At 39.1% G+C, this 27,894-nt stretch overlaps 1 protein-coding gene across 1 annotated transcript in view; it reads left to right on the top strand.

The window, feature by feature from the left end:
- Positions 1-1,628: 1,628 nt before the first annotated feature.
- Positions 1,629-27,894, top strand: part of RAB3C (RAB3C, member RAS oncogene family) — a gene marked incomplete at both ends in the record, with an annotated part of 314,166 nt that continues 287,900 nt past the window's right edge. Inside the window, one exon of the mRNA XM_082622668.1 lies at positions 1,629-1,652. Within this exon, the coding sequence (XP_082478794.1) occupies positions 1,629-1,652 (24 nt within the window). The remainder of the gene's footprint in view (positions 1,653-27,894) is intronic.

Raw genomic sequence — 27,894 nt, 5'->3', positions numbered from 1 at the left:
GTCTAGTGCAATGAAGTTTCAAGCAGTTTTAAGTTATTACTTCCATGTCTCTGTCAGTATCAAGTTAATTCTTTTCCCATTCTGCCTCCAATTTTTGACCACACGTGAAAGGTGGGGATGATTACTGGACTGATTAACATTTACTCTTAAGGGGAAAAGAGAGTTTTTAGATCGGGACAGAGAATATGGATAGTCACACATATTTGTGAACTGAGGGGAAAAGATAAGTGTAATAAAAGTACAGTTCCGAGATTTCAAAACTATTTTTGAACTAGTCTGGAGGAGCATGATTGTAATGTAAGGCATGACTCTGTGTTAAAGAAAGGACAGGATAACTTAATAGAGCTCTCCTATCTTGCTCTGTGGTGGTGCTTCTAGGCTCTGGTGATGAATGTGTTCATTTTCCGTGACTTCCTCTGGGTAAATAACCCGGTGCCCTATCAGCTCTCCAGCCCTGGGCCAGCAGCGGCCGTGTGTGCGCACTAATGACGGTGGTAGGTGTCTGGGGGAGGGCCTGGGGAGGGGCTGCCCAGCACGATCGCGCCCCTGGCACTTCCTAAGAGATTCTCAGCTCTTTCTCTGCAGCTGGTACTTGAAGACTCCACACTCTCACTCCAGAGAAAAGAAACCATCTATCTAAATTAGCTGTGCTCCCTCGTCCCTCGTTTCTCCCTCCGCCAGCCGCCACCCCCACCCCTTCCATTGTGTAGTGCGTTTAGCTTCCCTTCCTGCGTGAGACCTTAACCTCGTTTGTAGCAGGAGGGATTACTGAGAATTTCGGAACCTTGAGTTGCAATGGAGCTGTATGGAAAGGTAAGCAGAAGGGAGTTCCTCTGCATGCTCTGAGCGAAATCTCGCTTTGATGGACTTTAGTGTGTGTGTGTGTGTGTGTGTGTGTGTGTGTGTGTGTGTGTGTGTGTACGCGCGCGCGTGGGTGCCTTCTCAATGCAATTGTGTGAGTAAACCACTTTCTTTATGTGTGTGCCATTCATTCTCGTTCTCCCCCGCGTTTGGTGAATGAGATTGTAAAACCACCCCACTCTGCCTGTGGAAATGTATAAACTTTCCCGATTCAGGATGGGGAGGTGTAGGGCGGAGAGTTCCAGAACGCAGCGCAGGTTTGTTTAGATTGGGAATTAGCACAAGGTAGTGCGTTTCCTAACAAGAAAAATCACAATCTAGCTTCGGAAAGCAATAGGTAGCAAAGAAAAATCTCCAGCTGAGATGAGCTGGGGTCACTTTTCGCCTGCACCTTGCGAAGAAATGGTCTGTGAGGCTGAGAGCAGCAACAACCGGAGCGATTCCAAAAGAGAAGGGAGGCTCCGCGGCCGAGTCCAACAGGAGGAGCAGCCCGTTTTTTATGCTGGCTTGCCGGGAAATGTAGTTCAGGGCTCACCGATTTGCCGGAAAACTCAGCAGAGTCAGACTACAACTCCCAGGAGCACGCGGGGCTCCCAGCCAGTACGCGTGTGCGGCGCCAGGAAGGGACAGCTCCGGTGCTGATGTTGGAGCCGGTTAGCGAACCCCAAGAGTGCAGTGTGGAGCGTGAAGCGCGCGGGCTGTGCACGCTTGATCGGGCTCCCGGGCCAGCACTGTCTTAGCCAGGGAGAGAGGACACTTTGCGAACAATGAGACACGAAGCTCCCATGCAGGTGGGTCTATATAGAAAGTGTGGCCTCGGGAGGAATTGAGAGAGATGCTTTCTCCCTCGCTCCCAGCATAAACTGCGCCCGATCTAAGGGAAGGTCTTAGGCAGCCACCCGCGGGGATGCGGTTCTGACTTGGTCCAGGGAACAGAACTGGGTTCCTCTACGCTCCGCGGGGCTGTGACTGGGGATGTTTTGACGCGGGTAAGAGTATACATTATCTTCCTAGGCTCCACAAGGAGGATTATAGTGTCTAAAACGTAAACTTGAGCAAACAAAAGTCAGAGGAACATGCAATCTCGTATTGGCATTGATTGTCCTTCCTGGCTTGCCTGGTTTGTGATCGCGGTGCAGACACACGGACTTATGGCGAGGTTCGGGGTTGCAAACTGTACTGGAGTCGGGATAGAGCGAATACCGCTTGGTTAAGAGCGCGCTAAGAAAGGAGAAGCCAGTGTTAGGGTCCCCATAGTCCTCTTTCTTCAGTTAGGGTCCTAGTAGTATCAACGGAAAAAGCAAACCCATTGGGGCTTGACTCTTCCCAGAAGTAAGCAAGCCTTTATCGCTGTCCACACAACTGGTTTACTGCTGCGTTTCAAAGACTATCCTCTGAGCTCTCCTGAGTAATGTGCCCATTTGTTGTCCGTTCCGATTCCCTATTTCTGTCACATTCTTATGTTTGCTTCCTTTGATTCCGGTGCAAAGGTGCCTCTGCCTAAGCACCTTGCTTAAGTTTTGTTTTTAAGTAAAGATGAGTGATGCTTTCTCCTTTGTATGTACAATCAGTTAACGCTAAACATCAGCCTGTGTTCATTACCAAGCAGAGTGATCCCATTGCGTAACAGAAAGGCACTTTATGAATGGGATTGAGAGGGGAATGGAACACACGTTTGGAACGTGTTGTCTCTCTTGAGAACCCAACCCTGCTACCAAATCCACCAATATAAATGTTTGACTAATTCGTGCTTAAACATTTTCCACAAAAATCAAGGGCTTTAAACGTATGCTTCAATTTACTTTTTATTTATGGTATGGGTTATGTATATTAAGGTATATGCTGACTGGACTGTTCAATGAAAAAAGGTCTGTAGAATTTAATTTGTTTGTTGAAGGATTATATAATAGAAGCTCTCGAATTACCTTATGAGTTATGGAAAATTTGATTTGTTCCAGAGAACATTGGCCCCTTTGTGAATCTTCTAATACCTCTGTTTGTGACTTAGTTTTTCATTATAGACCTGATGTGAAAAGAATCTGGACAGACAATAAAGGTACAGGCTGTTGCAGTCAAGATATATTGGCTTATGATAATTTCCCACTACTAGAGGTACTGCCAGGAACCAACTGGCTAAATTAATCATATCTGATTACAAGTAAACATTGACAGTAGATTTTAAAAGTAGATTGTTAGTATTTAACATCAAACCCATATATGCGCTGAAGTGTTTATGTTAAAATAAATTTCTAACATATAAATCACACTGCATCTTTATTTTTATTTTCTTATAATAATTGATTAGAATGTTCAGAAGGGTCATTAAAATGTTACAGAACTGTATGAAATTAGTGCCTTAAGAACTATTTTAAATTATTTCATATCAACTTTGTAGTAGGCACTGTAATTCCATATTTTAGTCAGAACTTTAATGAATAATTAATATAAAAATAGGTAACAAAATTAATTTGCTTCTGGATGGACTTGTCATATTTAGGATGTATTTTATTCATTGGACTTGATTTTTGAAATTAAAAATTTCAATGCCCAAATGCTATCAAGAATAACATGTACATTAAAAAAACCTCAAAGACTATTTTCTGTAGTATATTTCATTTAAGCACATTTATTGATTCAATTTACCAAGTAAATTGTTATGGTGGCCCTCTCTCAATTACTGTCAGGTTTTCAAACATACATAATGATAGGAAGAATAAAAACTATAAACATGCTTTTTATATATATAGAAAGAATAAAAACTATAAATATGCTTTATATATATATATATATATATATATATATATATATACATATGTTTTTTAGGTGACAAGTAATGTCTCAGCACCTGTACTTCTGAATCATAAGCACATAATCACATTCCAGGTGATTTTGACATATGAAAATGCAATGAGATGAATAGTTGACTTTTTTTTTTCCATTTAAATACTGAACCACATCATCATTTAAAATACATACCCCTAAGTTTCCCCTTAGGTTTCTGGAAAATGAGTCACAAGCAAAACCTCAGTCTATAGTTTCATTATCCTAGGAGATTCTTTTCCCCATGTAAAAATATTTAGTTCATTTATTCAGTGAAACAAAATGTGCTCTTTAATTGTTGATTTCCTAATTTATTTCATTTTCTTAAATCAAAGAATCCTTTAAAAATTCATGTCTTTTACAAAGTATTTATTGTGCCTATGTACATAGCTTGGTGCTCTGTTCAAGGTAGTTATCTTTGATATATGCAAATTTTCTGAAGAATATTTCTCTCTGAGTTGATGCAAAATGAGGGATAATAATTGTTTTATAGGGATTATTAAAATAATAAACAGTAATAGTCTTTGCTGTCTGTATTTCCTTTGCAACTAAATAGCCAGGAATAGCATTTGGTAAGTGTTCCAAATGATGGGTTAGAATTTTAATGCAGGAGATGGTCATTTCGTGTTTTTTCATTCAGTGCATCCATAAATCCTGAGGGCCAAATGAAATGGGGAATAGCAGCACTCATGACTTGAGGGCAAGACTCTCATGAACAAATTGTCATTTGATTCAGGAGCCAGGTTGAACAAATTCCAGTTTATCTAGTGCTTTGTGCCAAGCACTGTGCCTTGCATTCAGATCTCTCTGCGTGTGTGTGTATGTGTGTGTGTGTGTGTGTGTGTGTGTAAAATATAAAACAGTCCTAGAGGTCACCATTATCCTAATTATGGGCAGATAACTAGAACATTTTAAGATTAAACAACTTTCCCAACATGGTAAATACAAAATTCTGCCAGACTCTAGAAAGCCCTTTTTCTTTCCTCTATTATTTTGGGTTCCTCAAGAAGACACAAAATGGTGGTGTAAAGGTTGAGGGCACCATTGATATAATTTGATTCATTGATTTGGTTCAGAAGAAAGAAAACTGTCTCTTCTGTTTATAAAATTATCTTGTATAAACTAAACCAAATATTTGAGAAGGGCCAATGTTTTAAAAATGGCTAGCTTTCTGTTTCCTGGGTTTGAATTTCTTGCAGGTTTGCTTACTCTCTTGCAGGACCAGTGGAATTCATTGTCTTTGTTTAAATGCTTATCTTCCATTTTGTCATCCACAAGCTTTCTGGGTCATCACATAAGTGCAGAGCCCTCTAACTATTTAGGAGACTTGAAAGGAAAACAACTACCCAAAGCATGGAGCAGAGTGCCAAAAAAGGTTATTTGGCTAAAAATTAGGAGGATTGAAGAAAGAATGTAAGTGTAGGCTGAAAATGAGGTTGAGGTGAAAACCACAATAGATATTAAATACAGCCATGCTATATAACAAAAACAAATTACAAAGAATCAGTCTAAATATCATTGTTTCATTTGGCTATGGAAGGTACATGGCAACCTTGCATCTTATTATTGTGGAATTTCTAACCACATCCAGCCTCTATGATGATCCCTTTATCTTTATAAGAAATGGAAGTTTAGTCCTCATCCCTTACAGAGACAGAGAAAAACTCTAGTTAACATTGGAGAAACAAGAACTTTTTTCTTATTCCATTTGAGCAAGTTCCTCAAGTATCCACCTTTCTTCTGTAAAGGAAAGTGGAGGATAGAGAGGGGAATTACAGTAAAAATAAATTTCTGTGGTGTAAGAATGATTTTCCATTTTCATTTTTTTAGTCCAAGAGGTTGTGGTTTTATTACATGGCATTACCACAATTTTCCCCTGCCATTCTAAGCTTATATTGGAACTGTAGGTTCCTTTCCTGACCATCATATTCCAAGATGGAAATATATTTTTATGCTAAGGATTGAATTTTCCTGGGACTATTCTTACACCAAGGATACTCAACTTACTAAGTATAAACAGTTGTGCCACCTGAAAAAAATGTATTGGTTAAAGGTCGTCCAACAATTTCCCCCATTTTTCATTCATTAATTGGGTCCAGAGGTTCTAAAGGAACCCTCTTAATACCTCATAGTTTTTTACCATGCATACTATGACCTGTGAAGATGAAATCTTTTAGATTTATTTGGAATTATATAAATTTTTAGCATTTTTCATTTGTTTATTTACAGTTATTGAGATATTTCTATATGTTGAAATGTACAAATATTAAGTGAACAACTTGATGAATTTTAAAAAATTATTTATTTTTATTTTTTTAAAGTCTTTATTGAATTTGTTACAATATTGCTTCTACTTTATGTTTTGGTTTTTTGGCTGCAAGGCATGTGGGATCTTAGCTCCCGACCAGGGATTGAACCTGCACCCCCTGCATTGGAAGGCGAAGTCTTAACCACTGGACCTCCAGGGAAGTCCCAAATTTGATGAATTTTGATAAATGGGTACACCTGTGTAATACATACCACTATAAAGATGTAGAATATTTCCAATCAGCCCCCCAAATTCCTTCATTCATATTCTTTTTCCAGTTAATCTACCAATGCAATAAATTCTTGACTTTTTTCACCATAAATTAGTCCTGTTCTAGAATTCTTTATAGTTCTGGAAAACATACAAAATGAACATATTGCAGAATATACAGTGTGTACTCTTGAGTCTGGCTTATTTTGCTCAGTATAATGTGTAAGGGATTTATTCATGTTTTTGCACGTATCGATAATTCATTTTGTTTTATTGATGCATATTATACTGGTGTATCAATCTACAACACTTTAAAAATCTATTTGTCTGTTGATGGACTTTGAGGTAATTTCATTTGGTGCTACTATAATGAAGGCTATAAACATTATCACATTGGTCTTTTTATGATAATGTGTTTTCATTTCTTATGGGTAAATACCTAGAAGTAGAGTCGTTGAGGTAAGGGTAAGTCTTTGTTTAAGTTTCTAGGAAACAGTCAAATCTCTAGCCAAAATGGTAGTGACATTTCACATTCTCACTGGCAATGTATGAACATTCTAGTGGCTTCACATCTTAACAGTGTCTGGTGTCAGTGGCCGTTTAAATTCTGGCCAGTTTAATGGGTGTTTATGGTATCTCATTGTGATCTGTATTTGCATTTTTCTGACGACAGTGATGTTTAGTATATTTGTATCTTTTAACTGGCCATTTGTGTATCTTCCTTTGTGTAGTGTCTGCTTAGCCTTTTATCCATTATCTGGGTTGCCGTTATTGTTTAGTTGCAGAAGATCTTTGTATAGGTTTTTTTTTTTGACATCTGTTTGTTTATTTAGTTTTGAAACTAGTTCTTTGAATGTATTAAAATATTTTCTGCCTTGAATACTCATATCTTAATAGTGTCTTTTGATGAGTATTTTTATTTTGATGAAATTTAGGTTATTAATTATAGGTGGGGTCTATATTTGGACTCTATACTTTCTTTGATCTATTTGTCTTAACTATGTCCCAAGACCTTACTACATTTGTTATTTCTAGTAGTATTTTTTTAGATTCCTTAAGAATTTCCCCATAAATAATTGTATCATTTGCAAATAGAGACAGTTCTTTGTTACCAGTGACCTGCTTTTTTTATTTCCTATAACTTATTCCACAGGATAGGACAGCTAGTAAAATGTTTTATTTATTTATATTTATTTATTTTTTTCAATTGCCCAATTCATCACACCACAACCCCCACCCCCCACCGCTTTCCCCCCCTTGATGTCCATACGTTTGTTCTCTACATCTGTTTCTCAATTTCTGCAAACCAGTTCATCTGTACCATTTTTCTAGATTCCACATATGTGTTGATATACAATATTTGTTTTTCTCTTTCTGACTTACTTCACTCTGTATGACAGTCTCTATGTCCATCCACGTCTCTGCAAATGACCCAGTTTCGTTCCTTTTTATGGCTGAGTAATATTCCATTGTATATATGTACCACATCTTCTTTATCCATTCGTCTGTTGATGGGCATTTAGGTTGCTTCCCTGACCTGGCTATTGTAAACAGTGCTGCAGTGAACATTGGGGTGCATGTGTCTTTTTTTTTTTTTCAGTACGCGGGACTCTTGCTGTTGTTGCCTCTTCCGTTGCAGAGCACAGGCTCTGGACACGCAGGCTCTGTGGCCATGGCTCATGGGCCCAGCCGCTCCATGGCATGTGGGATCTTCCCAGACCAGGGCATGAACCCGCATCCCTTGCATCAGTAGGTGGACTCTCAACCACTGCGCCACCAGGGAAGCTCCCCAACACCACTTATTGAAGAGACTGTCTCATCTCCATTGTATATCCTTGCCTCCTTTGTCATAGATTAGTTGACCCATAGATGAGTTTATCTCTGGGCTTTCTATCCTGTTCCATTGATCTGTATTTCTGTTTTTGTTCCAGTACCATATTGTCTTGATTACTGTAGCTTTGAAGTATAGTGTGAAGTCAGGGAGTCTGATTCCTCCAGCTCCGTTTTTTTCCCTCAAGACTGCTTTGGCTATTCGGGGTCTTTTGTGTCTCCATACAAATTTTAAGATTTTTTCTTCTATTTCTGTAAAAAATGCCATTGGTAATTTGATAGGGATTGCATTGAATCTGTACATTGCTTTGTGTAGTGTAGTCAGTTTCACAATATTGATTCTTCCAATCCAAGAACATGGTATATCTCTCGATATGTTGGTATCATCTTTAATTTCATTCAACAGTGTCTTATAGTTTTCTGCATACAGGTCTTATATCTCCCTAGGTAGGTTTATTCCTAGGTATTTTATTCTTTTTGTTGCAGTGGTAAATGGGAGTGTTTCCTTAATTTCTCTTTCAGATTTTTCATCATTAGTGTATAGGGATGCAAGAGATTTCTGTGCATTAATTTTGTATCCTGCAACTTTACCAAATTCATTGATTAGCTCTAGTAGTTTCCTGGTGGTATCTTTAGGATTCTCTGTGTATAGTATCATGTTATCTGCAAACAGTGACAGTTTTACTTCTTTTCCAATTTGTATTCCTTTTATTTCTTTTGCTTCTCTGATTGCTGTGGTTAGGTTTTCCAATACTATGGTTGAATAATAGTGGTGAGAGTGGACATCCTTGTCTTGTTCCTGATCTTAGAGGAAATGCTTTCACATTTTCACCATTGAGAATGATGTTTGCTGTGGGTTTGTCAGATATGGCCTTTATCATGTTGAAGTAGGTTCCCTCTTTGCCCACTTTCTGGAGAGTTTTTATGATAAATGGGTGTTGAAATTTGTCTAAAGATTTTTCTGCATCTATTGAGATGATCATATGGTTTTTATTCTTCAATTTGTTAATATGGTGTATCACATTGATTGACTTGAGTATATTGAAGAATCCTTGCTTCTCTGGGATAAATCCCACTTGATCATGGTGCATGATCCTTTTAATGTGTTGTTGGATTCTGTTTGCTAGTATTTTGTTGAGGATTTTTGCATCTATATTCATCAGTGATATTGGTCTGTAATTTTCTTTTTTTTGTAGTATCTTTGTCTGGTTTTGGTATCAGGGTGATGGTGGCCTCATAGAATGAGTTTGGGAGTGTTCATTCCTCTGCAATTTTTTGGAAGAATTTGAGAATGATGGGTGTTAGCTCTTCTCTAAATGTTTGATAGAATTCACCCGTGAAGCCCTCTGGTCCTGGACTTTTGTTTTTTGGAAGATTTTTAATCACAGTTTCAATTTCATTCCTTGTGGTTTGTCAGTTCATATTTTCTATTTCTTCCTGGTTCAGTCTTGGAAGGTTATACCTTTCTAAGAATTTGTCCGTTTCTTCCAGGTTGTCCATTTTATTGGTATAGAGTTGTTTGTAGTAGTCTGTTAGGATGCTTTGTATTCCTGTGGTGTCTGTTGTAACTTCTCCTTTTTCATTTCTAGTGTTATTGATTTGAGTCCTCTCCCTCTTTTTCATGATGAGTCTGGCTAATGGTTTATCAATTTTGTTTATCTTCTCAAAGAACCAGCTTTTAGTTTTATTGATCTTTGCTATTTTCTTTGTTTGTATTTCATTTATTTCTGCTCTGATCTTTATGATTTCTTTCCTTCTGCTAACTTAAGGTTTTGTTTGTTCTTCTTTCTCTATTTGCTTTAGGTGTAATGTTAGATTGTTTATTTGAGATTTCTCTTGTTTCTTGAGGTAGGCTTGTATAGCTATAAACTTCCCTCTTAGAACTGCTTTTGCTGCATCCCATAGCAATGTTGTGACATGACACAATGTTGTGTTCTCATTGTCATTTGTCTCTAGGTATTTTTTGATTTTCTCTTTGATTGCTTCAGTGATCTCTTGGTTATTTAGTAACGTATTGTTTAGCCTCCATGTGTTTGTGTTTTTTACATTTTTTTCCATGTAATTGATTTCTAATCTCATAGCATTGTGGTCAGAAAAGATCCTTGATATAATTTCAATTTTCTTAAATTTACTGATGCTTGATTTGTGACCCAAGATGTGATCTATCCTGGAGAATGTTCTGAGCACAATTGAGGAGAAAAAGTAATCTGCTGTTTTTGGATGGAATGTCATATAAATATCAATTAAATCTATCTGATCTACTGTGTCATTTAAAGCTTGTGTTTCCTTATTAATTTTCTGTTTGGTGATCTGTCCATTGGTGTAAGTGGGATGTTAAAGTCCCCACTATTATTGTGTTACTGTTGATTTCTGCTTTTATAGCTGGTAGAAGTTGCCTTATGTATTGTGGTGTTCCTATGTTGGGTGCATATATATTTATAATTGTTATATTTTCTTGTTGGATTGCTCCCTTGATCATTACATAGTGTCCTTCCTTGTCTCTTGTAACATTCTTCATTTTAAAGTCTATTTTATCTGACATGAGTATTGCTACTCCAGTTTTCTTTTGATTTCCATTTGCATGGAATATCTTTTTCCATCCCCTCACTTTCAGTCTATATGTGTCCCTTGGTCTGAAGTGGGTCTCTTGAAGACAGCATATATATGGGTCTTGTTTTTGTATCCATTCAGCAAGCCTGTGTCTTTTGGATGGAGCATTTAATCTATTCACGTTTAAGGTAATTATCGATATGTATGTTCCTATTACTATTTTCTTAATCGTTTTGGGTTTGTTTTTGTAGGTCCTTTTCTTCTCTTGTGTTTCCCACTTAGAGAATTCCTTTAGCATTTGTTGTAGAGCTGGTTTGGTGGTGCTGAATTCTCTTAGCTTTTGCCTGTCTGTAAAGCTTTTGATTTCTCCGTCAAATCTGAATGAGATCCTTGCTGGGTAGCGTAATCTTGGTTGTAGGTTCTTCCCTTTCCTCACTTTAAGTAAATCATGCCACTCCCTTCTGGCATGTAGAGTTTCTGCTGAGAACTCAGCTGTTAACCTTATGGGAGTTCCCTTGTATGTTATTTGTTGTTTTTCCCTTGCTCCTTTCAATAAGTTTTCTTTGTCTTTAACTTTTGCCAATTTGATTACTATGTGTCTTGGCATGTTTCTCCTTGGGTTTATCCTGTATGGGACTCAGTGCGCTTCCTGGACTTCGGTGGCTATTTCCTTTCCCATGTTAGGGAAGTTTGCGACTATAATCTCTTCAAAGATTTTCTCTGGTCCTTTCTCTCTCTGTTCTCCTTCTGGGACCCCTATAATGCGAATGTTGTTGCATTTAATGTTGTCCCAGAGGTCTCTTGGTCTGTCTTCATTTCTTTTCATTCCTCTTTCTTTATTCTGTTCTGCAGCAGTGAATTCCACCATTCTGTCTTCCAGGTCACTTATCCGTTCTTCTGCCTCAGTTATTCTGCTATTGATTCCTTCTAGTATATTTTTCATTTCAGTTATTGTATTGTTCATCTCTGTTTGTTTGTTCTTTAATTCTTCTAGGTCTTTGTTAAACATTTCTTGCATCTTCTCGATCTTTGCCTCCATTCTTTTTCTGTGGTCCTAGATGATCTTCACTATCATTATTCTGAATTCTTTTTCTGGAAGATTGCCTAGCTCCATTTTATTTAGTTGTTTTTCTGGGGTTTTATCTGGTTCCTTCATCTGGTACATAGCCCTCTGCCTTTTCATCTTGTCTATCTTTCTGTGAATGTGGTTTTTGTTCCACAGGCTGCAGGATTGTAGTTCTTCTTGCTTCTTCTGTCTGCCCTCTGGTGGGTGAGTCTATCTAAGAGGCTTGTGGAAGTTTCCTAATGGGAGGTACTGGTGGTGGGTAGAGCTGGCTGTTGCTCTGGTGGGCAGAGCTCAATAAAACTTTAATCCTCTTGTCTGCTGATGGGTGGGCCTGGCTTCCCTTGCTGTTGCTTGTTTGGCCTGAGGCAACCCAACATTGGAGCCTACCCGGGCTCTTTGGTGGGGCTAATTACAGACTCTGGGAGGGCTCAGGCCAAGGGGTACTTCCCAGAACTTCTGCTTCCAGTGTCCTTGTCCCTTGGTGAACCACTGCTGCCCCCCGCCTCTGAAGGAGACCCTCCAGCACTAGCAGGTAGGTCTGGTTCGGTCTCCTCTGGGGTCACTGCTCCTTTCCCTGGGTCCCAGTGCGCACACTCTTTGTGCGTGCCCTCCAAGAATGGAGTCTCTGTTCCCCCTAGTCCTGCCAATGTCCTGCAGTCAAATCTCATTAGCCTTCAAAGTCTGATTCTCTAGGAATTCCTCGTCCCATTGGCAGACCCCCAGGTTGGGAAGCCTGACGTGTGGCTCAGAACCTTCAGTCCACTGGGTAGACTTCTGTGGTATAAGTGTTCTCCAGTTTGTGAGTCACCCACCCAGCAGTTATGGGATTTGATTTTATTGTGACAGCGTCCCTCCTTCCATCACATTGAAGCTTCTCCTTTGTCTTTGGATGTGGGGTATCTTTTTTGGTGAGTTCCAGTGTCTTCCTGTTGATGATTGTTCAGCAGTTAGTTGTGATTCTGGTGTTCTCAGAAGAGGGAGTAGTAAAATGTTGAGTAGAAGTGATGAGCAGACATTCTTTTCTTATTCCCAATCTTAGCGGAAAGCCATCTTTCACCATTAAGTATGAAGTTAGCTATAATTGGCTTTTTGTTGTTGTTGTTTTTATTATAGATATCCTTATCATACAGAAGGTATTTGTTTTGATTCCTAGTTTGCTAAGAATATTTGTTTTTAAAATAAATGGTTGCTGAATTTTGTCAATACATTTTCTGCATCTGTTGGGGTGATCACATGGTTTATCTCCTTTATTCTATTGGATTACACTGATTGATTTTTATTTTATGTAACATTACTTAGATAAACCCCAGTTAGTCATGATGTACTGTCTGGATTCAATTTGACTATATTTTGTTGAAGATTTTTGCATTTAAGTTCATGATGGATATTGATATATGATTTTCTTTTAATGCTTTTATGAGGTTATAATGTAGGAGTTATGGAAACTGTATAAAACAAGTGAGAAGTGTTCTTTTTCCCTCTACTTTTTGAATGATTTTGGTGTGTAAGATCGATATATTTTGTTCTTGAATGTGTTAGGTAGAGTTTATCAATGAAGCTATTAGGGCCTGGAGTTTTCTTTGTGGACCTTTTTTTTTAACAAATGCAACTTTTTTGATATACAAATATCTCTATCTTCCAGCTGTCTACTCTATCTATCTATCTATCTGTCTCCTTTTAGTATATTGTGGTAGGCAGAATAGCCTTCTCCCTAACTCCTTGCAGAGATGTCTGCCTAATCCCTGGAACATATGAGTAAATTATGTTACACAACACAAAGGCCTTTGCAGATGTAATTAATGTTATGGACTTTAAAATAAGGAGATTAACCTGGATTTTCAGGTGAGTCCAGTATAATGACATCAATCATTATATTGCTTGAGTCAGAGAGATGTGGCAGAAGGGGAAGTCAAAGATTTGAAGCATGAGGATTGTTGGTTTAAAGATGAAGAAGGCTATATGTCAAGGAAATAGGGACCTCAGTCCTATAACCACAAGCAACTGAATTCTGCCAACAGCCTGAAAAAGCTTGGAAGTGGAATCTTCCCCAGAACCTTCATGTAGGAACCCAGCCCAGCTGGCACATTGATTTTGGGCTTGTAATGCCTTAGCAATATGAGCAGAGGACCTAGCTGGGTTACACTGGGTCTAGATTTCTGACTCGGTAAATAATAACTGGGTGTTGTTTTAAACATCCATTATGGCAGCAGTAGAAAATTAATTATACATATATAAAATTTCCTATTTCATCTTGGGTCAGTTTTGGTAAATTATGTTTTTCACCAAATTTTTCAAATTTATTGACATAAAATTGTTCAAAGTATTTTTATTACCTTTTAATTTCTTTAGGATCTATAATGATATCCCCTCATTCATTCCTATTATTGATAATATGAATCCTCTCTCTCTCTTCCTCCCTCCCTCCCTCCCTCCCTCCCTCCCTCTCACCAGTCTTACTAGATATTTATCCATATTATTAATGTCTTCAAATAACCAACTTTTGCCTTTGTTAACTTTTTTGTTGTTTATTTTGTATTGTATTGACTTGGACTTTTAGAAAACAACTGTGTTCCTTGTATAATACTTTAGTATAACCTTTTTGTTTATCAGGCTTAAATTATTGATTTAGAAATTTAGATCACTGAGTTTAAATGTTTCTTTTTAAAGAATAAACATAGTATTTACAAAGATAAATCTTTACTACTTTAGTAGTTGACTCCCCCAAATTTCTGAATATAGTATTTGCATTATATTTTATTTCAAACTATTTGCTTCTTTTCTTGTGGTGTTTTCCTTAATTAATGGGTTTAGAGGTATGTTGTTTAATTTCCAGATACCTGGGTATTTTTCAAATATTTTATTGATACTGATGTCTAATTAAATTCTCTTGCTACCAGAGAACATATTCTTTTTTTTTTTTTTTTTTTTTTTTTTTTGTGGTACCCGGGCCTCTCACTGTTGTGGCCTCTCCTGTTGCGGACGACAGGCTCCAGATGCACAGGCTCAGCAGCCATGGCTCATGGGCCTAGCCACTCCGCGGCATGTGGGATCTTTCCAGACCGGGGCACGAACCCATGTCCCCTGCATTGACAGGCGGACTCTCAACCACTGTGCCACCAGGGAAGCCCCAGAGAACATATCTTTAAGATTTCATTCTTTTGAAATTTTTTAGACTTGTTTTCAGGCTAGTGTCTGGTCCAACTTCATGAACATTTCATGTGCACTGTGAATGCTGCATGCAGCAGTTGTAACGTATAGTTGTCTGTAAACATCAATTAGCTCATGGTTTTGTGTGGTGTTGCTAAGATCATCTATAACCTTAGTGATTTTGATCTAGTTATTCTATAAATTACTGAGTAAAAGGTTTTAAAATCTCCAACTATGGTAATCAATCTTTCCATTTTTTTAGTTCTTTCAGTTTTGCTTTATATACTTTGAACTCCTTTATTAGGTAAACACACATTTGTAATTGTTGTGTCTTCCTGAAAATTTTTCCTTTTTATTATTATGAAATGTCCTTTTTTATTTTTGGCAGTGCTCCTTGTCTTAAAGTCTATTTACTACATATTAATACAGACACTCTTGCTTTCTTAATAGTGTTCTCATGCTATATATATATATATACACATACACATGTATATGCCTGTATATATATGTATATATACTATATTCCTTAAAGCTTTAACTCTGCAGAAACAATATGCCTTTTTCAACACCAGCATGTTTGAGATTGGTTTGAAGCATTATGTCAGTTTTATTGGGGTCATGAAACACTCTTCTGTCCACTAAACAATGAAACCATAAGAGTGAATGTACTAGGTCTTCAGTCGCCTAGTGACTGGTAAAAAGTCAGGGTCGGTAGTTCCCTGATGAACTCTTCAGTAAGCTGATTGGATTGGGTCTAGCATTAGGAATTTAGCTCTAGCAGGCCTAAAAGAGTCTCATTTTGTGCCTACTTGGCCTCCTAACTGAGAAAACCCTGGAACCGTAGTCACTTTACTCCTACACTGTCAACTTTTCATGGTCTGGGAACCCAAATCATAATGTAACTTTAAGAGGTGAGGCACTGATCCTCTCATCATGAGTCTACCTGCTTTTAGTTTAATTACTTGTTAGTTGTCCAGAGCGGCTCAGATGCATGCCTGAGTCTCATGAGCTAGAGACTCTTGCTAGTCAACACAGTGAGTGATGCCTGCTAAAATAGCCATAGCTTGAAGAGCCTTAAAGATCTTGAGGAAAGAGCATGTTAAGTACCGATTAGCAAAATATGACTCCCACGTGACACTTATATATGGTGTTCGCAGTAAAAGACAGTTTTTCTTTTGAATGTTTGATTCACTGAACACCTGTCTGAGTAGCAGGACTGATGAAAGGGGACAATGGAAACACAGCACACCTGTGCATGTGAACATTCTTTTGTAAGTGTGCTTGGGCGGGCTTGTTCTTTGTAGTAAATAATAGTAGCAGTAGCTTTTGAATGAGAAGTAGGGACAATTATAACTAGAAAAGTGGCTCTGTAAGTCATTCCAGTTGCACAGTCTGGAAACACAAACATGTAGACTGCTAGCCCACCAAGCTCAAGAATGGTCCCGATAGTCCCTTTGTCTCATAAATGTGTGGACCATGGGGTGTTTGCCCCTGTACATGACCTACCTCGATGACTGGAAGAGGGGAAGAGAAATGTCGAGATTTAGAAGGAATGTATAGCAAATCCCTGGAGGCATTTTTCAAGGACTTAAATATTTAAAATTCATGTGAAATATTTTTTAAATGTTTAATGTTCTAAAAATGTTTAATGATGAAATTTTGGGGGGAAACACATGTTAATATTAAAATATAGTTTTTTCCCCCCACTGGGGATTTTTAGAGTATTTTACTACGTGTTTTTAAGAGAGGTTTTCCTTATACCACATAGTACTGGGTATGTCTACTGTTTAATTTTTATTTTCTTCTCAGGAAGAGATATTCTTCATTTTGTGGTTTCAGTTTAGACACTGGCCTCCTATAGATGTTGGGTGCTTTCTTATGGAGTGGAGGGAAGAAAAATCTAATTATTTTTATTTTTTTAAATTTTTTTGTGGTAGGCGGGCCTCTCACCACTGTGGCCTCTCCCGTTGTGGAGCGCAGGCTTAGCGGCCATGGCTCACGGGCCCAGCTGCTCCGCGACATGTGGGATCTTCCCGTACCGGGGCACAAACCCACGTCGCCTGCATCGGCAGGCGGACTTTCAACCACTGCACCACCAGGGAAGCCCTTGTGTGTTATTTTTTAAAATGACTAATGAAGAAAGGCAGGGCCACGCACCACAGAGCTGAGTAGAGCAGAGTTGCGTGTGCTGTGAGAACGGGATTGCTACCTCTCACTAGGCTGTACTTCCTCTGAGTCTGATGGGGAGCTCACAGTGAGTATCACTGGTCCTCAGGAGGTCTGGCTCCTACCAGGGCAGAGATAATACATTTCTCAGAATCCAGCTTGTCTGTGCAGGCTGAGCATTTTAGGGTATAGACCCTCTGTGCTGAGCCAACATTCTGGTGAGATCAGCTGTCCCCATCAGTGGAAGGGGTGACTGGTGAAGACCACAGCTGGTAGAGAGCACTAGGATTCCATTTCCTGTCCCACAGATCCGGGCTTAAATGTCAGATTACTCAGTCTCCTCGTATGTACATCCCTGAGACCTTGACAGCAGACACCTGCCCTGGATTCCCTGCGGACATTTGTTAATCCAATCAATTCCAAACGTGACTGGTCAAAAGAGTCTTAAGGGGATCTTTAACAATTTAGATACCTGACCCCACCTTGAATATTCTAATTTTGCAGAATTCAGGTGGAGTTTCCTAGGTTTGGAAATCTTGAATCTAGTGAAGATTTAGTTTTGTATTCCTGAATAAAAATATATCCAGCTCTAGAGAGTGGATATTTGAGAACACAATGTCTGGTATTTCTTGCTACCAAGAAATGATGAGAAAGCATATGTATATTTTATCCATATTCATGAGAAACGTTTTAAAGGATTCTTTACATTTCGTTGCTAAGAGAGAGGCTCTTTCATTTTTATAAATTGACATCTGCATATAGGAAGTGTGAATGCCAAGAATGTTTGATGACTTTTATATTTTAAACTTAATTTTGTTTTAAAGAAGTCGTACGTGGGGAAGATGGTTCCTTGTCTCTACAGGGTCAGAGAGAGATGTGGGACTTGGATTTTCAGCTAGTCCTCCTGTTTGCATGCCCTAGAAACACCTCGCGTGACCAACATCTCAGCTTGCTTGTTTTAACACTGAAAGTTCTGCTGTGTACCATGAAACCCCACAGTCCTTGGCAAATGAGGAAAGTTGGTCACTCTAGCCACACCCCATGATCAAGACACTTGATGTCTCCAATCCCAAGGCCATCCCAGGTTCTTCAGGGTAAGGGCTTTTGTGGACTTGCCTTGCAGGCCTAGGATCCCCCTTTCCCCAGTCATGCACTTCCAAATCCCAAACTTTTGTTGACCTTTCTTTTCTACTTTTCTTTGTCTATCTGGAATTTTACTTTTGTGAATACCCTTTGCCATTATTTTAGAGAGGTATTAGCAAATGCTGGAAATGACCATCGTGTATGCAAGATACTATTTATTTATTTATTTATTTATTGTGGGCTTAAAATTTTTTTTATTTCTATTGAGATAGAATTGAAATATAACATTATGTAGGCTTAAGGTGTACAACACTTTGATTTGATATGTTTATATATTACAGTATGGTCACCACCGTTGTGTTAGCTAACACCTCTATTTTATCACATAATTATCATTTCTTTTACATGGTGGAAACAATTAAGTTCCAGTCTCTTAAAGACTTTGAAGTTCATAATTCAGTATTGTTGTCTATAATGATATTGTGGACTTTGATGATTTATCAAATTCCACATCACAAATTAGGTTAAACTTTACCTAATACCTACTCTAAGGCCCTATAAGAAGAGAGCTTCCCCATAATTATTAGAAGTTAGTTCCTGGAGCTCCCTTTCTTTTATTTTCAAATTTATTTTATTGAACTATAATAGATTTACAATATTGTGTTAATTTCTGCTGTACAGCAAAGTGATTCAATTATACATATATATATTCTTTTTCATATTCTTTTCCATTTTGGTTTTTATCATAGGATATTGAATATAGTTCCCTGTGCTATACAGTAGGACCTTGTTATTTATCCATTCTATATATAATAGTTTGCATCTGCTAATCCCAAACTCTCAATCCATCTGTACCCCACTCTCCCTCCCCCTTGGCAACCACACCTCTGTTTTCTGTCTGTGAGTCTGTTTCTTTTTCGTAGATAAGTTTATTTGTGTCATATTTTAGATTCCACACGTAAATCACATCATATGGTATTTGTCTTTCTCTTTTTGACTTACTTCACCTAGTATGATAATCTCTAGGTCCATCCATGTTGCTGCAAATGGCATTATTTCATTCTTTTTTATGGCTGAGTAGTATTCCATTGTATATATGTACCACATCTTCTTTATCCATTCATCTGTTGATGGACATTTAGGTTGTTTCCATGTCTTGGCTATTGTGAATAGTGCTGCTATGAACATAGGGTTGCATGTATGTTTTTAAATTATAGTTTTGTCTGGATGTATGCCCAGGAGTGGGATTGCTGGGTCATGTGGCAACTCTATTTTTAGTTTTTTGAGGAACCTCCACACTCTTCTGCATAGTGGCTGCACCAATTTACATTCCCACCAATAATGTAGTAGGTTTCCCTTTTCTCCACACTCTCTCTAGTATTTATTTGTAGACTTTTTGATGATGGCCATTCTGACTGGTGTGAGGTGGTACCTCATCATATTTTTAATTTGCATTTCTCTAATGATTAATGATGTTGAGCATCTGTTCATGTGCCTGTCAGCCATCTGTATGCTGAGCACCCTTATTAGTCCAATCCCAGTTTCCATAAAAGTCCACCCACACCCAAGGGTTTCATGAGTTAGTAACTCTCCAAATGTGACCAGGTGGCGGGCAGTGTCATATGACAGGTCATATCACAGGGTGTACGGCCACTGGCCACATTTCCCTCCCCACAGCCTCTCCAGACCACAGAAGACTTCTATCTTTGCCACAGGTACTCAGGGTCTCAGCTTCTGTTCCAAGACGTGTTTTGATGAATGCTCTTTGTTCCATGCCACAATATTTGAAATGAGAGAGTAAATGCAATGTGTTTATTTTGGTAACTATGAAACTCTACAGAGTGGGAGTATTGGGTATCAAAGCCTCTTGTCCTCTAAAGTTAGGAAATGAGAGGGAACATGTCCTATAAAATCAAACGTTTCCATTTCAGAGAGTAGCAACAGTGAGAGTTGGGAGAAAGTGAGTGGCTTGTGTATCATTTCAGTATAACAAGAGGAATAACAAAGATGATGATGGATGCTCTATTCAAGGACTTTACACATGCCAGCAATTTTACTTTGAAGATCCCACTATTATTCCTATTATTTCTATTTTCTATTTCTCCAATAGATGAGGAGATTGCAGCTTAGAATATTTAAAACAAAACAAAAACCTTGCCCAAGTTTTCACAGGTAACAGACCTAGGATTCCTTCTCAGGAAGCCTGACCCAAGAGAGTGTGCTCTTTACCTACACCCACATTACACCAAGAATGTGTAATGCTCTTTTTCACAGATGTGTCTGCTGCACATACTTTAGACCTGGTAGAAAAGAAGTGGAATGGTGTTTCCTTAGCTCTCTTCCCGCTGTGATTATAAACCCTGGGTTACCAGAACCCCAGGACTGCACTAATGACCTTCTGGCTTCAGCATCCTTGTAGATGTACAGGAGCTACTGGGCAGGGCTCTGCTTCATGGCAGCTGTCAGGGTTGCATCACTGGAGTCTGGAGAGCTCTCCCAGCCACCGTGGTTCCCTTCACAGCAGACCTCACTTGCACTCTTGTCTGTGTGATCTGGGTGGCCCCTTCACCTGCTGCTGCACAGCCCTCTACAGGCTCTCCCTGCTGGGAACCCTCAGTAAGCACACTAGGAATTGGGGTGAAATGGAGCATGGGCTGAGAACACTGGTCTGTGATACTAATAGGAACCAGTTTTATATGGTTTGGTAAAATTCGTTTCCTTTTTCTTGACACTGTAGTAACAAACATCTATAGACATCAAAGGAGTTGCAAAAACCATTATAATGAACTTTAAAATATATCAAATTTAGAGCATACCTCTCTTCAACAAAGGAATGGATATTTTTCTAGAAGCAAAGAAAAGAAGGACCCTTACCTCTTTCTTTTTTTTTTTTTTTTTTACAAAATAACATACTAGTTTATTCAATGTTTTGCAACAATAGATTAACACCACCTTTTTGAAACAAATCACATCCAGTCTTATCGAATTTGTTTCCTCAACTGTAAAATAAGCATAATAATACTTGCATCTTCAGGTTCATATAACTTTTTTAATTTAATTTTATTTTTTATTTTTTTTTATTTTTTGCTTTATAACAAATTTAATCAGTTATACATATACATATGTTCCCATATCCCCTCCCTTTTGCGTCTCCCTCCCACCCTCCCTATCCCAGCCCTCCAGGCGGTCACAAAGCACCGAGCTGATCTCCCTGTGCTATGCGGCTGCTTCCCACTAGCTATCTACCTTACGTTTGGTAGTGTATATATGTCCATGCCGCTCTTTCACTTTGTCACAGCTTACCCTTCCCCCTCCCCATATCCTCAAGTCCATTCTCTAGTAGGTCTGTGTCTTTATTCCTGTCTTACCCCTATGTTCTTCATGACATTTTTTTTCTTAAATTCCATATATATGTGTCAGCATACAGTATTTGTCTTTCTCTTTCTGACTTACTTCACTCTGTATGACAGACTCTAGGTCCATCCACCTCATTACAAATAGCTCAATTTCATTTCTTTTTATGGCTGAGTAATATTCCATTGTATATATGTGCCACATCTTCTTTACCCATTCATCCGATGATGGACACTTAGGTTGTTTCCATCTCCGGGCTATTGTAAATAGGGCTGCTATGAACATTTTGGTACATGTCTCTTTTTGAATTATGGTTTTCTCAGGGTATATGCCCAGTAGTGGGATTGCTGGGTCATATGGTAGTTCTATTTGTAGTTTTTTAAGGAACCTCCATACCATTCTCCATAGTGGCTGTACCAATTCACATTCCCACCAGCAGTGCAAGAGTGTTCCCTTTTTTCCACACCCTCTCCAGCATTTATTGTTTGTAGATTTTTTGATGATGGCCATTCTGACTGGTGTGAGATGATATCTCATTGTAGTTTTGATTTGCATTTCTCTAATGAGTAAAGATGTTGAGCATCCTTTCATGTGTTTGTTGGCAGGCTGTATATCTTCTGTGGAGAAATGTCTATTTAGGTCTTCTGCCCATTTTTGGATTGGGTTGTTTGTTTTTTTGTTATTGAGCTGCATGAGCTGCTTATAAATTTTGGAGATTAATCCTTTGTCAGTTGCTTCATTTGCAAATATTTTCTCCCATTCTGAGGGTTGTCTTTTGGTCTTGTTTATGGTTTCCTTTGCTGTGCAAAAGCTTTTAAGTTTCATTAGGTCCCATGTGTTTATTTTTGTCTTTATTTCCATTTCTCTAGGGGGTGGGTCAAAAAGGATCTTGCTGTGATTTATGTCATAGAGTGTTCTGCCTATGTTTTCCTCTAAGAGTTTGATAGTGTCTGGCCTTACATTTAGGTCTTTAATCCATTTTGAGCTTATTTTTGTGTATGGTGTTAGGGAGTGATCTATTCTCATACTTTTACATGTCCCTATCCAGTTTTCCCAGCACCACTTATTGAAGAGACTGTCCTTTCTCCACTGTACATTCCTGCATCCTTTATCAAAGATAAGGTGACCATATGTGCGTGGGTTTATCTCTGGGGTTTCTATCCTGTTCCATTGATCTATCTTTCTGTTTTTGTGCCAGTACCATACTGTCTTGATTACTGTAGCTTTGTAGTATAGTCTGAAGTCAGGGAGCCTGATTCCTCCAACTCCATTTTTCGTTCTCAAGATTGCTTTGGCTGTTCGGGGTCTTTTGTGTTTCCATACAAATTGCGAAATTTTTTGTTCTAATTCTGTGAAAATTGCCAGTGGTAGTTTGATAGGGATTGCATTGAATCTGTCGATTGCTTTGGGTAGTAGAGTCATTTTCACAATGTTGATTCTTCCAATCCAAGAACATGGTACATCTCTCCATCTATTTGTATCATCTTTAATTTCTTTCATCAGTGTCTTATAATTTTCTGCATACAGGTCTTTTGTCTCTTTAGGTAGGTTCATTCCTAGATATTTTATTCTTTTTGTTGCAGTGGTAAATGGGAGTGTTTCCTTGATTTCACTTTCAGATTTTTCATCATTAGTATATAGGAATGCCAGAGATTTCTGTGCATTAATTTTGTATCCTGCAACTTTACCAAATTCATTGATTAGCTCTATTAGTTTTCTGGTAGCATCTTTAGGATTCTCTATGTATAGTATCATGTCATCTGCAAACAGTGACAGCTTTACTTCTTCTTTTCCGATTTGGATTCCTTTTATTTCCTTTTCTTCTCTGATTGCTGTGGCTAAAACTTCCAAAACTATGTTGAATAAGAGTGGTGAGAGTGGGCAACCTTGTCTAGTTCCTGATCTTAGTGGAAATGGTTTCAGTTTTTCACCATTGAGGACGATGCTGGCTGTGGGTTTGTCATATATGGCCTTTATTATGTTGAGGGAAGTTCCCCCTGTGCCTACTTTCTGTAGGGTTTTTTATCATAAATTGGTGATTAATTTTGTCGGAAGCTTTCTCTGCATCTATTGAGATGATCATATGGTTTTTCTCCTTCAATTTGTTAATATGGTGTATCACGTTGATTGATTTGTGTATATTGAAGAATCCTTGTATTCCTGCAATAAACCCCACTTGATCATGGTGTATGATCCTTTTAATGTGCTGTTGGATTCTGCTTGCTAGTATTTTGTTGAGGATTTTTGCATCTATGTTCATCAGTGATATTGGCCTGTAGTTTTCTTTCTTTGTGACATCCTTGCCTGATTTTGGTATCAAGGTGATGGTGGCCTCGTAGAATGAGTTTGGGAGTGTTCCTCCCTCTGCTATATTTTGGAAGAGTTTGTGAAGGATAGGTGTTAGCTCTTCTCTAAATGCTTGATAGAATTCACCTGTGAAGCCATCTGGTCCTGGGCTTTTGTTTGTTGGAAGATTTTTTATCACAGTTTCAATTTCAGTGCTTGTGATTGGTCGGTTCATATGTTCTGTTTCTTCCTGATTTAGTCTTGGCAGGTTGTGCATTTCTAAGAATTTGTCCATTTCTTCCAGGTTGTCCATTTTATTGGCATAGAGTTGCTTGTAGTAATCTCTCATGATATTTTGTATTTCTGCAGTGTCAGTTGTTACTTCTCCTTTTTCATTTCTAATTCTATTGATTTGAGTCTTCTCCCTTTTTTTCTTGTTGAGTCTGGCTAATGGTTTATCAATTTTGTTTATCTTCTCAAAGAACCAGTTTTTAGTTTTATTGATCTTTGCCATCGTTTCCTTCATTTCTTTTTCATTTATTTCTGATCTGATTTTTATGATTTCTTTCCTTCTGCCAACTTTGGGATGTTTTTGTTCTTCTTTCTCTAATTGCTTTAGGTGCACGGTTAGGTTGTTTATTCAAGATGTTTCCTGTTTCTTAAGGTGGGATTGTATTGCTGTAAACTTCCCTCTTAGAACTGCTTTTGCTGCATCCCATAGGTTTTGGGTCGTCGTGTCTCCATTGTAATTTGTTTCTAGGTATTTTTTAATTTCCCCTTTGATTTCTTCAGTGATCACTTCGTTATTAAGTAGTGTATTGTTTAGCCTCCATGTGTTTGTATTTTTTACAGCTTTTCTCCTGTAATTGATATCTAGCCTCATAGCATTGTGGTCAGAAAAGATACTTGATACAATTTCAATTTTCTTAAATTTACCAAGGCTTGATTTGTGACCCAAGATATGATCTATCCTGGAGAATGTTCCATGAGCACTTGAGAAAAATGTGTATTCTGTTGTTTTTGGATGGAATGTCCTATAAATATCAATTAAGTCCATCTTGTTTAATGTATCATTTAAAGCTTGTGTTTCCTTATTTATTTTCATTTTGGATGATCTGTCCATTGGTGAAAGTGGGGTGTTAAAGTCCCCTACTATGATTGTGTTACTGTTGATTTCTCCTTTTATGGCTGTTAGTATTTGCCTTATGTATTGAGGTGCTTCTATGTTTGGTGCATAAATATTTACAATTGTTTATATCTTCTTCTTGGATCAATCCCTTGATCATTATGTAGTATCCTTCTTTGTGTCTTCTAGTAGTCTTTATTTTAAAGTCTATTTTGTCTGATATGAGAATTGCTACTCCAGCTTTCTTTTGGTTTCCATTTGCATGGAATATCTTTTTCCATCCCCTTACTTTCAGTCTGTATGTGTCTCTAGGTCTGAAGTGGGTCTCTTGTAGACAGCATATATATGGGTCTTGTTTTTGTATCCATTCAACCAATCTGTGTCTTTTGGTGGGAGAATTTAGTCCATTTACATTTAAGGTAATTATTGATATGTATGTTCCTATTCCCATTTCCTTAATTGTTTTGGGTTCCTTATTGTAGGTCTTTTCCTTCTGTTGTGTTTCTTGCCTAGAGAAGTTCCTTTAGCATTTGTTGTAAAGCTGGTTTGGTGGTGCTGAACTCTCTCAGCTTTTGCTTGTCTGTAAAGGTTTTAATTTCTCCATCAAATCTGAATGAGATCCTTGCTGGGTAGAGTAATCTCGGTTGCAGGTTTTTCTCCTTCATCACTTTAATTATGTCCTGCCACTCCCTTCTGGCTTGTAGAGTTTCTGCTGAGAGATCAGCTGTTATCCTGATGGGGATTCCCTTGTGTGTTATTTGTTGTTTTTGCCTTGCTGCTTTTAATATGATTTCTTTGTGTTTAATTTTTGACAGTTTGATTAATATGTGTCTTGGCGTATTTCTCCTTGGATTTATTCTGTATGGGACTCTCTGTGCCTCCTGGACTTGATTAACTATTTCCTTTCCCATATTAGGGAAGTTTTCAACTATAATCTCTTCAAATATTTTCTCAGTCCCTTTCTTTTTCTCTTCTTCTTCTGGAACCCTATAATTCGAATGTTGGTGCATTTAATGTTGTCCCAAAGGTCTCTGAGACTGTCCTCTGTTCTTTTCATTCTTTTTTCTTTATTTTGCTCTGCAGCAGTTATTTCCACTATTTTATCTTCCACCTCACTTATCCGTTCTTCTGCCTCAGTTATTCTGCTATTGATCCCATCTAGAGTATTTTTTATTTCATTTATTGTGTTTTTAATTGATGCTTGATTCATCTTTAGTTCTTCTAGGTCCTTGTTAACTGTTTCTTGCATTTTGTCTATTCTATTTCCAAGATTTTGGATCTTGGAAATAGAATCTTGGATCAGCTTTACTATCATTATTCTGAATTCTTTTTCAGGTAGACTGCCTATTACCTCTTCATTTGTTAGGTCTGGTGGGTTTTTATCTTGCTCCTTCTCCTGCTGTGTGTTTTTCTGTCTTCTCATTTTGCTTATGTTACTGTGTTTGGGGTCTCCTTTTTGCAGGCTGCAGGTTCATAGTTCCCGTTGTTTTTGGTGTCTGTCCCCAGTGGCTAAGGTCGGTTTAGTGGGTTGTGTAGGCTTCTTGGTGGAGGGGACTAGTGCCTGTGTTCTGGTGGATGAGGCTGGATCTTGTCTTTCTGGTGGGTAGGTCCACGTCTGGTGGTGTGTTTTGGGGTGTCTGCGGACTTTTTATGATTTTAGGCCACCTCTCTGCTAATGGGTGGCGTTGTGTTCCTGTCTTGCTAGTTGTTTGGCATAGGGTGTCCATCACTGTAGCTAGCTGGTCGTTGAGTGAAGCTGGGTGCTGGTGTTGAGATGGAGATCTCTGGAAGATTTTCGCCTTTTGATATTATGTGGAGCTGGGAGGTCTCTTGTGGACCAGTGTCCTGAAGTTGGCTCTCCCACCTCAGAGGCACAGCACTGACTCCTGGCTCCTCAATTTGGGATGATTTGTTGTCTATTCATGTATTCCACAGATGCAGGGTACATCAAGTTGATTGTGGAGCTTTAATCCACTGCTTCTGAGGCTGCTGGGAGAGGTTTCCCTTTCTCTTCTTTGTTCTCACAGCTCCTGGGTCTCAGCTTTGGATTTGGCCCCGCCTCTGCATGTAGGTCGCCGGAGGGCGTCTGTTCTTCGCTCAGACAGGACAGGGTTAAAGGAGCAGCCTCTTCGGGGACTCTGGCTCACTCAGGCCGGGCGGGAGGGAGGGGCACGGAGTGCGGGGCGAGCCCGCAGCGGCAGAGGTCGGCGTGACGTTGCAGCAGCCCGAGGCGCGCCGTGTGTTCTCCCAGGGAAGCCGCCCTGGATCCCGGGACCCCGGCAGTGGCGGGCTGCACAGGCTCCCGGAAGGGCGGTGTGGACAGTGACCTGCGCTCGCACACAGACTTCTTGGCAGCGGCAGCAGCAGCCCCAGCGTCCCATGCCCGTCACTGGGCTCCGCGCTTTCAGTCGCGACTCGCGCCCGTCTGTGGAGCCCCTTTAAGCAGCGCTCTTAATCCCCTCTCCTCGCGCACCAGGAAACCAAGAGGGAAGAAAAAGTCTCTTGCCTCTTTGGCAGCTCCAGAGTTTTCCCGGACTCCCTGCCGGCTAGCTGTGGCACATTAGCCCCCTTCAGGCTGAGTTCTTGCCGCCAGCCCCAGTCCTCTCCCTGCGCTCTGACCGAAGCCCGAGCCTCAGCTTCCAGCACCGCCCGCCCCGGCGGGCGAGCAGACAAGCCTCTCGGGCTGGTGAGTGCCGCTCGGCACCGATCCTCTGTGCGGGAATCTCTCCGCTTTGCCCTACCCAGGTATGTGGGGAGTTTCTTGCCTTTTGGGAGGTCTGGGGTCTTCTGCCAGCGTTCAGTAGGTATTCTGTAGGAGTTGTTCCACATGTAGCTGTATTTCTCGTGTATCCGTGGGGAGGAAGGTGATCTCCGCATCTTACTCTTCTACCATCTTACCCGGAAGTCACCTCTTTCAATATTCTCTGTGATTGAAGGCTGAGACTTGTTTGTTTGATGAAGGGAAGAGTGAAGTAGCTGAGCTGCATGTCTGTAATTCTTTCTTTGAAAATTTTATTGGAGTGTAATTGATTTAAAATGTTGTGTTAGTTGCAGGTGTACAGCATGGTGGTTCGCTTATACATATAC

Source organism: Mesoplodon mirus (assembly GCF_964341445.2).
Source record: "Mesoplodon mirus genome assembly, chromosome: 5".
Lineage (NCBI taxonomy): Eukaryota > Metazoa > Chordata > Mammalia > Artiodactyla > Ziphiidae > Mesoplodon > Mesoplodon mirus.
Note: the sequence above shows the minus strand (reverse complement) of the source record. Positions and strands in the feature narration are given on the sequence as shown.